This window comes from Micropterus salmoides, unplaced genomic scaffold (genome assembly GCF_014851395.1).
Source record: "Micropterus salmoides isolate LMB-PRFRI ecotype aquatic unplaced genomic scaffold, ASM1485139v1 Ms_hic_scaffold_1, whole genome shotgun sequence".
In the NCBI taxonomy this organism is placed as follows: Eukaryota; Metazoa; Chordata; class Actinopteri; order Centrarchiformes; family Centrarchidae; genus Micropterus; species Micropterus salmoides.
In genome coordinates this window covers 59330617-59340697 of record NW_024040040.1, presented here as the reverse complement: position 1 = coordinate 59340697, position 10081 = coordinate 59330617, and the positions used below count along the sequence as shown (strand labels likewise).

General features: G+C 38.4%; 1 protein-coding gene across 2 annotated transcripts in view; it reads left to right on the top strand.

Moving 5' to 3' along the window:
- The first annotated feature begins 481 nt into the window (after positions 1 to 481).
- The window catches only part of LOC119914452 (P2X purinoceptor 3-like), a 35142-nt gene continuing 25542 nt past the window's right edge, over positions 482 to 10081 (top strand). For both annotated transcript variants that reach the window (XM_038733770.1, XM_038733761.1), the window contains exons 1-7: positions 482 to 1049; positions 1855 to 1990; positions 2088 to 2159; positions 3172 to 3241; positions 5188 to 5281; positions 5666 to 5743; positions 5831 to 5972. In XM_038733770.1, coding sequence (XP_038589698.1) covers positions 928 to 1049; positions 1855 to 1990; positions 2088 to 2159; positions 3172 to 3241; positions 5188 to 5281; positions 5666 to 5743; positions 5831 to 5972 — 714 coding nt within the window. In that variant the 5' untranslated portion in view covers positions 482 to 927. The remainder of the gene's footprint in view (positions 1050 to 1854; positions 1991 to 2087; positions 2160 to 3171; positions 3242 to 5187; positions 5282 to 5665; positions 5744 to 5830; positions 5973 to 10081) is intronic.

The following is a 10081-nucleotide window of genomic DNA, read 5'->3' as shown; positions in this document are numbered from 1 at the left end:
TTTATTGACGATATATTGAACATTAATTAGATTTATATTGAGGAAAATTATATTGCGATAACTATCATTATTGTTTTATTGCCCAGCCCTACTTCAAATAACTCTAAAGCTTTTTCAGCCTAACAGCTCCTTAAACTCCAAGCTCCAGTTTTATTCCAAATACTTTTGAAAGTAATGAATTACATAGGAGGGAAAAACGCTAATAAAAAACTTTAATAACTCTGAAAGCATATTTTAGACTACTGTACTTTATAATATTAATCTCTCAGCTTTGACTGAAATTCAAGTTTTACTTTTAGTCAACACTCTTATTACAATACTCTTTTTTCCAATTGACCGTGAACGTCCATGGTATTCTGAGCAGAAGGAGGGAGGTGGACTTTGAGAAGTCATCGAGGGGGAAACCAAAGAGTCAGAGATAAACGAGAGAGAGAGAGAGAGAGAGAGAGAGAGAGAGAGAGAGGAAATAAGAAAGAGAGACCAGCAGAGTGGGTGAAAAAGGAGAGAAAGAAAGATGTTTACTTGTTGACTAGTTAGTCAACATGATACATTAAGCTGGAAGTTAGAGCAAGAGAGCATCAGCTGAAAGTAGGTGCCACTGAACTACAGGAATTTCTTAACTGTGTTTTCAGAAGACGGCTCAACCTATTCCATGAAGAAGAAGTCGAGATACAGTCCTTGGATGTCTTGATACTGCTCTCAGTGTTGGATCTGAAATATCGATTTCTTTTTTTCTTCAACACAAAATAATAGTGAAGATGTCAGCCGCATTTGGGGACAGCAATCTGTTATTACTGTAGGTAACAGCTACTTCATTTGGAGTTTACATCCATAATCCACACATTTTTTTAGATTCCTTTAAGTCATATCACATACAGAATATACAAAAAACAAAGTATTAGTAGTAGTAAAACACATAGTGCTAGTATGTGGGCTTGTATAACAGACTTCTTCACCTACGAAACCACCAAGTCGGTGGTAGTGAAGAGCTGGACCATCGGCATCATTAACCGTGTCGTCCAACTCCTCATCATCACTTATTTCGTTGGGTGAGTATTTCCCTTCATTCTGGTGTGTTTTTAAGGTTTTACAGTATTTACTTTGGCCTGGTTGGATGAACAACAGCTAAAAGTTACAGAAATTTATATTCATCAGACATTAATGTAATTTCCATGTTGTCATTTTTATTACCATAAAGTAGCATAGCTGTTATTACACCATTGTGACGTATTGATATTTTAATTCAAAATGTTATGTTCAAATATTAATATTAATATATATATATATATATATATAAGATCATACAATTTTTAAAGGCTAGAAGTTCTGTATTTAAAAACATATAGGATATATGTGGGTAACTTTTTTCAGAGATCTTATATTTTCTCCCCACTTAAACTTATTTCATTAATTCATCATCAAGTAACAAAAAAAAACAACCAATCAAGTTATGCTAGCATTTAATAGTTTTTTGTCCAGTTAAAATTCAATTGTAAGCAGGGATTTTAGGTTTGATTGTTTTACTATTTGTAGTTTATCATCAAAATTATAACTAGTGTGTATTACAGGATATATGATACCCCTAACTCAGGTATGTATTCAAATTAACATTCATTTAAGTAGAAGATCAAGTTGACATTTACACAGGATGCATAAAACCTTTTAACCATTTTTAACAGTAATTGTATGTTTGTCCACGACACCCCTGTTTTCTTTTGGTAACATCTCAATTTACAACCTTTTAAGCAGTTCTCTTAATAGGTAGTGATACAGGTGACACACACATACACACACACACACTTTCAGTTTTAGCTCAATGTCACATTTTGTGTTATTTGTGTGTGTGTGCTTGAGGTGGGTGTTTGTCAATGAGAAGGCCTACCAGGTGAGAGACACAGCTATTGAATCCTCAGTGATGACCAAGGTCAAAGGTTTTGGAATCTACAACGACAAGGTCATGGATGTTGCAGACTACGTCACTCCTACACAGGTATGGATGACAGATGGATGGGTGGACAGATTAGATGACTGACAGTAAGATACAGTGATGGCGATTATACTATAATATTTATATTTGTTTTTTGCAGGGAGCTTCAGTCTTTTGCATCATCACCAAAATGATCACTACAGAGAACCAAGTCCAAGGATACTGCCCAGAGGTCAGCTACTGTCAGTACTATTACCACTATTATAGAGAGAGTGTGAGAGAGAATGAATATATATATATATATATATATATATATATATATATATATGTGTGTGTGTGTGTGTGATATATATATGTGTGTGTGTGTGTACACATAGGTACACATTAACAAATGGCAAGAAACAGCTGTTTGGCAGAAAACAGACCACAGAAGTGTTTTGAGTCATTAAGTTAACCCTAGTTGACGTGATCCTAAGGGGTTTAAATGTTTTCCACGCAGAAATCCAGAATATTTGACAAAAAACAGGAAAGAGCTCTAAGAGTTGCCACAAATGATCTCATAAGGGTCAATGGATAGAGCTGGGTTTTAATGTCCAAAGAAGGAGCAGAACTGCTGGGCAGTTGTCCGCCATTTTGCACAACGTGGCAATTTGATCAGTATATACGACCCAGCAGGGGAAGGACAGTTAATTCCTTTCTGAGCCGGCAGAAAGGGGAAATCTCAGACCACTCCCTGACTGCAGGTGATATGCCCAGTTTAAAATAGACTAAATTTGTTAATTCAAAATGACTCAAAAGAAAAAACTTGCTAGAGAATATTTAATATCCTGTGATTTTGAAGTCCATTTAAAGTCTATAACAAGAGGGCTTGTTGTAACACTAGTTATCTCGATACCTTATAAATAATTCACTTTTTGGCCTTATGTAAATAAATTATTGTTAATCTTTTTAATCAGTCTAATTGGTTGTTGTTTATTACTTTCTCTGAGGGAACCAAAAATGCCACCACAATACACCTGGCGCACTATCAGGCCTTTGGGCTCATTTAAAGCTGCATTCGTTGATTTTGTTGGCCACTTGGTAGCAGTGGTTCTGGTCTGCTCTTGAGCTGCTAAATGCTCCACTATGTTCAACTTTGTCTATCTGCCTGCCGAGAAACCATGAACTTAAAGACAGTAAAAATGGTTAGGGTTGATGTAGTTTTAATATCTGTGTGTGTGTGTGTGTGTGTGTGTGTTACCCAGAGTGAGAAAAAGTATAATTGTGCCAAAGACAGTGACTGCACAAAGCACCTCAACAAGCCAGGAAGTTATGGTGAGATCTTCTCTCTGTCTTTTTCTTTTCCTTTCTACTTTAAAGTATTTGATGAAAACAGTTTTATAATTAGAGGTCCAAGCAGTGAAGCTGCTGGAGTGTACTGGATTTGTTAAGCTTATTAGGGGTCCAAGCAACGAAGCGTTTTGGCCTATAACTTTTAAACCATAAGTCTCAGAAACAAAAATCTTTTTTCCTGGATTTTGTTGGTCCATATAAACCTAAGCCACACCCAGTTGCACCTGCACATATTTTCTGCCATTTTGAATTTTGTCCAAATCAATTTCTTTTGCTACCCCTTGAAACAAACGTTGAGGAATCGGCATCCAAAGTTTCACATAGAAAGAAAAAAGTACTTTGTTCTGGACCAATCTGTGGAAAAGAACTTAACTTTTTTAAACCAGTGTCTTTAAGGTCAAATTTACATAAATGTCCATAAATCAAGTTATTGTAACCAAACTTGTTGCAAGTTTTCTGATGCTAGTTCTGAGCTTCGCTGATTAGTCCTTGGGTATTATGCCATTAGGAGGCGTTACAAATGCGAAAAAGTTTATATCTCGTAATCGGCTGCATGGGTTCGTACAAAATTCACATTTTCTTTTTTGTTCAGAGTTAGATGAAAAGTCATCAAAATATTTGACAATACACATGAAACCAACATAATAATGTGTGTGTTACAAATACCCTGTAGTCTGGCAAGTGATGTCATTGCTTCATGTTGTGTGAAGTTCTGTAAAAGTTCTCTTCCTCTGTTTAGTTACTCTGTTAGTCAAATCTTTAGCTTTCATTCACAGTTCAAAACTGCCTTTATCTCACAAACACAAATACTTACAAAAACATTCATTTGAGTTAAACTGTTTCCACATTTTCTTCAGCATGTTCAATTAATTGTATAAAATTTGGTTAGGATTGGCGAAAGAGGAGTTGTTTATAAGCACAAATTCTCATCTCCATCTATATTGCAGTAAAAATCATTTAAATTTTACCATAGTTCCTAGAGAGTTTTTTCAACACATCTGCGGATGTGTGACAAAAATTTGCCTATATGCCTATGGTCAAGAAGTGAGTCCAAAGTGACATTTAGCGTCTTTAATTTAATATAATTTAAACATTTGTAAAAAAACAAAAACAATACACCCGAAACCAACATCTCATTTAACTAATTCATGTTGTGTGTTTTCATTCTTCTTCTTCTTCTTCTTTCTCATTGGGGTCATATTAATTTGAAGGTTGCCTATTGTGACCCTGTGGACATTTTTTATTTTTCTCTGCCAAAAAAAATAAGACCTAGAAACACAAATATTGGCAGGTGGGTTCCAAATTCCACCTACAACTCAAGCACACACAATGACACTCAGGGTGATGCTGATAATAATAATAATCATCATCAAGTTTACATATTCACAGTTATCTCAAAGTGCTGGGCCTAGAGTCAAAATCTCTCAAGACATCTGCATCTGGTCTTCTGGTCAAAAAATGTCACATTTTGCAACTTTTTCTGAAAATCCTGTTTTTGATATTTCGCCAGAAACTGCTGGACCAATCATCCCAAAATTTTAAGGTCATAAACTCCATAGGCTACATCAAATACCTCAACATAGCATCAGCGAACAACAATGACCACAATAACTTATTGGAAAGAAAACAGAGAGATTTGCAATCTTCTTGGACCCCATCATTGCTGCTTCTGGCTATGTCTATTCTATGTTTATTTGTGTTTACCATTTTTATTATTGCTTTTATATTAATGTATATTGCTTGCTAAGTAGCAGAAGGGAGTTAAAAACTCAATTTCACTCGACAGCCTTTTGTGACAAATACCTTGTACTTGTACCTTGTTATTACGCTAATGCATACAGTGTATGTGTTGAATTAATACTTCAGAACTGGTATTCACTTATTTTTGCTTTTCCAGTTTGCATATAAGCTTTTCTTTTCCTGCTCAGGAATTCTTACAGGGAAATGTGTTCCTTTCAACACCACAGTCAACAGATGTGAGATAAAAGGATGGTGTCCTGCCGAAATCGACACCATCAAGACGTAAGACAATCCTGGAAAGTGATGGAGAGCTTTTTACAAGGCTTTACAATCATTGTTCTGTACTGTTATACTAATGTCAGACACATCTCTGTTGGGGCAGCTCACTTAGTCACTAACCTAGTAACATTTATCATGCAGATAGTTTAAGTTTTCATTGTCCCGCTTTTGAGATAATCGAGAAGGCAGGCCTTCGCCACACTACAGTGGATTTAAACTGAATTGTATCCATTGGTAGAAATCTGAGCCTTGACACACTGTAAAAAGCAAAGACAACTTTGTGTGCTGACTTTGTGCGGCTGAAGAAAAATAACACATTTAAACACAATACTGTTTGTGTGTTGGTCTTTTCTGTTGTTCTGTGCCCCCCCTTCCCCTCTCTGTCAGTACGCCAATGATGGAAGTTGAGAATTTTACCATTTTCATTAAGAATAGCATCCGCTTCCCAACCTTCAACTACACCAAGTATGACAACTATAATTCTAAATATGATGATGATGATGATAATGAAGTCTGACATGTTGAAATGATGATATGTGTCTATGTGTGCAGAGGAAACTTCCTTCCTACCATCACTGATGATTACATCAAAAAATGTAACTTTGACATGGTCAACAACACCTACTGCCCCATCTTCAGAGTGGGAGATGTCGTCCGCTACGCACAGCAGAACTTCACTAAACTGGCAGACAAGGTAGAGTCAAGAGATACTTTTAAGGTTTTGGGGGCAAGTTCAAGTCATGTCTTTGTAAGAAAATTCAAAAGTCAAGGCAGATGATTTTCTGGTCTTTCAGTACTGGGAGACAGTGGCTGTGCCTCAGGAGGTAGCGTGTGTGTGTGAATGTATTAGTTTCTGTTTCTGATAAGTAGTTGGCGTTCTGTCATAAGTGTATGAATGTGTGTGAATGGGTGAATGTGAAATGCAGTGTAAAGCTCATTGGTCAAAAGATTATAAAGGCACTATACAAGTACAGTCCATTTACCATTAGAAACCATTACAAATGTTTGTTAAATAATTGACATCATTCCTGTGCATAGGTCTAACAACTAAACACCTAAAGGTCTGTTTCCTGAACCGAACCAATGCGACAATAATACATTGTTTCAATTTTCCAACTGGTCCTGTTTGCGTTCAAACCTCAAATGGTCCTGAAACTGTAAACAAAAGCCATGTGGTGGAAATTATTGGTCAGTAGGTACAGTAGGTGGGTTGAAATGGAAATTAAACCTTAAGTGAGTCTTCTGAAATAAAAGGGTCAGACAGACATACAGAGTGCAAACAAAAGTCTGCAGAATGTAAGACAAAGAGCCAGTGAAGAAACAGGTGACTTTATACTGTAAGGATATTACGCAGCTGTCTTAGGGAGGAAGGGAGTAGGAACCAACTGTCCTGAGATGAAGGCCTGTCAAGGACAGTCAGATAAGGAAACCCTCTAAGGAGCAACTTTCCCATGGGAAACTTAACCTAACTGCAACATAATAGTGAAACATAGGTCCATAATAATGTAGCAAAAGGGTAAAACAGTAAACATATATATGGCCGTTCTCATTTCCCAAATTTCTGGACTCCTGGATCCTCGACTCCTCGCGGCACATCTTAGTCCCTCCCACCCAAGATTCGAGGAAACAGGTATTTAACGAAATGAGATGTCCCCCACCACCGACTCATTATTTATCAGATTTAGAGACCAGCACCTGTATGGGCATTTTACCACACCTCCACTGGTCCCTGGAGATTTCCAGGTGATTTCTTTATTGTGTTATATTGATGAGTGTTTTCTTTAACAATTTTACTTTTATGATTAGAGAGGCTGCTGTCAGTCATTCAAACATTTCCATCCGTGTAGTAATATCACAGCAAATAGGCTATCATGAGACAAAACAAAAAACCTGCAGTAATAAACTTGACAGGGCAAACAGAGGAAACAGAATTAAACTTTCAGCTTCTATAATCCACATTTAGACACTCATACAGCGCTCAGGATTGATTAGGAGGACGGCTGCTTTACTCCAAATACTCTCACTGTATGAACCTGGACTGTGTGTGAGACATTTTGGATGTGTAGAAGAAAACAAAACATGAATTAACATTAGATCCTGACCGATCCTGTCGGCATGTTGGGAGATTTTTAATTATTAAAGGCTCAGTGTGTAAGTTTTAGTGACATCTAGTGGTGAGGGTTGTGAATTGCAACCCCTCTCCCCTATCCAAGCGAGTTGTATAGCTACAGTGCCTGAGACAGGACAAAAGATGTCCTCTGTGAGATAGCAGAGAGTTGCCATTCAAAAAATCAGGTTTCTTTAGATAGATATATTAAGAAATTACATTTACTTAAAGGGGCTATATGTAAATTTTTGATTTTAATAAATCAAATTGTCATTGCCTTATTGTCAGTGGGCTAAAAACTCACTTAGAAATGAAGCACACGCCTGTTTTCTCCGTTGCTCGCATCAGCCACTATTCTGCTTTTAATGTGAGGACACCGGATCGGATTCAGCCCTGTACGCGCTCCTCTCGTACTACAGCGACAACACGGCAGCCAACGACATGCAGTTCACTAACACCATAAAACAACCGGGGCTCACAGCAAAACACAGGCTCCACGTAAGGATACAAAACAACAATAAAGGTTTATGTGCTGAAGCCCATCAGACCAAATACAGTGGGTACGGAAAGTATTCAGACCCCTTTAAATTTTTCACTCTTTGTTTCATTGCAGCCATTTTCCAAAAATCAAAAAAGTTCATTTTATTTCTCAGTAATGTACACTCAGCACCCCATCTTGACAGAAAAAAAACAGAAATGTAGAAATGTTTGCAAATTTATTAAAAAAGAAAAACTGAAATATCACACGGTCATAAGTATTCAGACCCTTTGCTCAGTATTTAGTAGAAGCACCCTTTTGATCTAATACAGCCATGAGTCGTTTTGGGAAAGATGCAACAAGTTTTTCACATCTGGATTTGGGGATCCTCTGCCATTCCTCCTTGCAGATCCTCTCCAGTTCTGTCAGGTTGGATGGTAAACGTTGGTGGACAGCCATTTTCAGGTCTCTCCAGAGATGCTCAATTGGGTTTAAGTCAGGGCTCTGGCTGGGCCATTCAAGAACAGCCACGGAGTTGTTGTGAAGCCACTCCTTCGTTATTTTAGCGGTGTGCTTAGGGTCATTGTCTTGTTGGAAGGTAAACCTTCGGCCCAGTCTGAGGTCCAGAGCACTCTGGAAAAGGTTTTCGTCCAGGATATCCCTGTACTTGGCCGCATTCATCTTTCCCTCGATTGCGACAAGTCGTCCTGTCCCTGCAGCTGAAAAACACCCCCACAGCATGATGCTGCCACCACCATGCTTCACTGTTGAGACTGTATTGGACAGGTGATGAGCAGTGCCTGGTTTTCTCCACACATACCGCTTAGAATTAAGGCCAAAAAGTTCTATCTTGGTCTCATCAGACCAGAGGATCTTATGTATCACCATCTTGGAGTCCTTCAGGTGTTTTTTAGCAAACACCATGCGGGCTTTCATGTGTCTTGCACTGAGGAGAGGCTTCCGTCGGGCCACTCTGCCATAAAGCCCCGACTGGTGGATTGCTGCAGTGATGGTTGACTTACTACAACTTTCTCCCATCTCCCGACTGCATCTCTGTAGCACAGCCACAGTGACCTTTGGGTTCTTCTTTACCTCTCTCACCAAGGCTCTTCTCCCCGATAGCTCAGTTTGGCCGGACGGCCAGCTCTAGGAAGGGTTCTGGTCGTCCCAAACGTCTTCCATTTGAGGATTATGGAGGCCACTGTGCTCTTAGGAACCTTAAGTGCAGCAGAAATCTTTTTGTAACCTTGGCCAGATCTGTGCCTTGCCACAATTCTGTCTCTGAGCTCTTCAGGCAGTTCCTTTGACCTCATGATTCTCATTTGCTCTGACATGCACTGTGAGCTGTAAGGTCTTATATAGACAGGTGTGTGGCTTTCCTAATCAAGTCCAATCAGTATAATCAAACACAGCTGGACTCAAATGAAGGTGTAGAACCATCTCAAGGATGATCAGAAGAAATAGACAGCACCTGAGTTAAATATGAGTGTCACGGCAAAGGGTCTGAATACTTATGACCATGTGATATTTCAGTTTTTCTTTTTTAATAAATTTGCAAAAATTTCTACATTTCTGTTTTTTTCTGTCAAGATGGGGTGCTGAGTGTACATTACTGAGAAATAAAATGATTTTTTTTGATTTTTGGAAAATGGCTGCAATGAAACAAAGAGTGAAAAATTTAAAGGGGTCTGAATACTTTCCGTACCCACTGTAGGTTCAGATGATGTCGAGCAAGAACAAAGTGAGCATTAGTAAAGCTGGAGAAACACAGAGAAAGCTCGCCGGCTAACACCGAGCAGTTGCTAATGGTGCAAAGTTGTGTCGCTTTCCACATTACTTCACCAACTCGCGACCCATGTTACTTTCCTGTGTACCACTGGTATTATGTCAAAGTGTCAAAGCCTGCAAGAAATGATGTAACGGTAAAAAGCAAATGTGGATCAATTTGTTTACTGTCCCTTAGTGATGCAGCCACGAGCAGCCAGCTAACGCTACATTAGCTCGGACCTGCCGTTGTTTCGGTTTGTTCTTACCAATGCTCAGGTACACAGCTTCTCCATCTCTCCGTCGCTGTAACTAACATGACCCACATGATATAAAACCCAGAGGAAGAGCCATCTGCTGCCACTACAGTAAATTTACTTACTGCGGTCTTATTATTATAAAGTGTGACACAATCTCGTTATAATATTCAGTCCAGCTCACTAACCGTTTTATT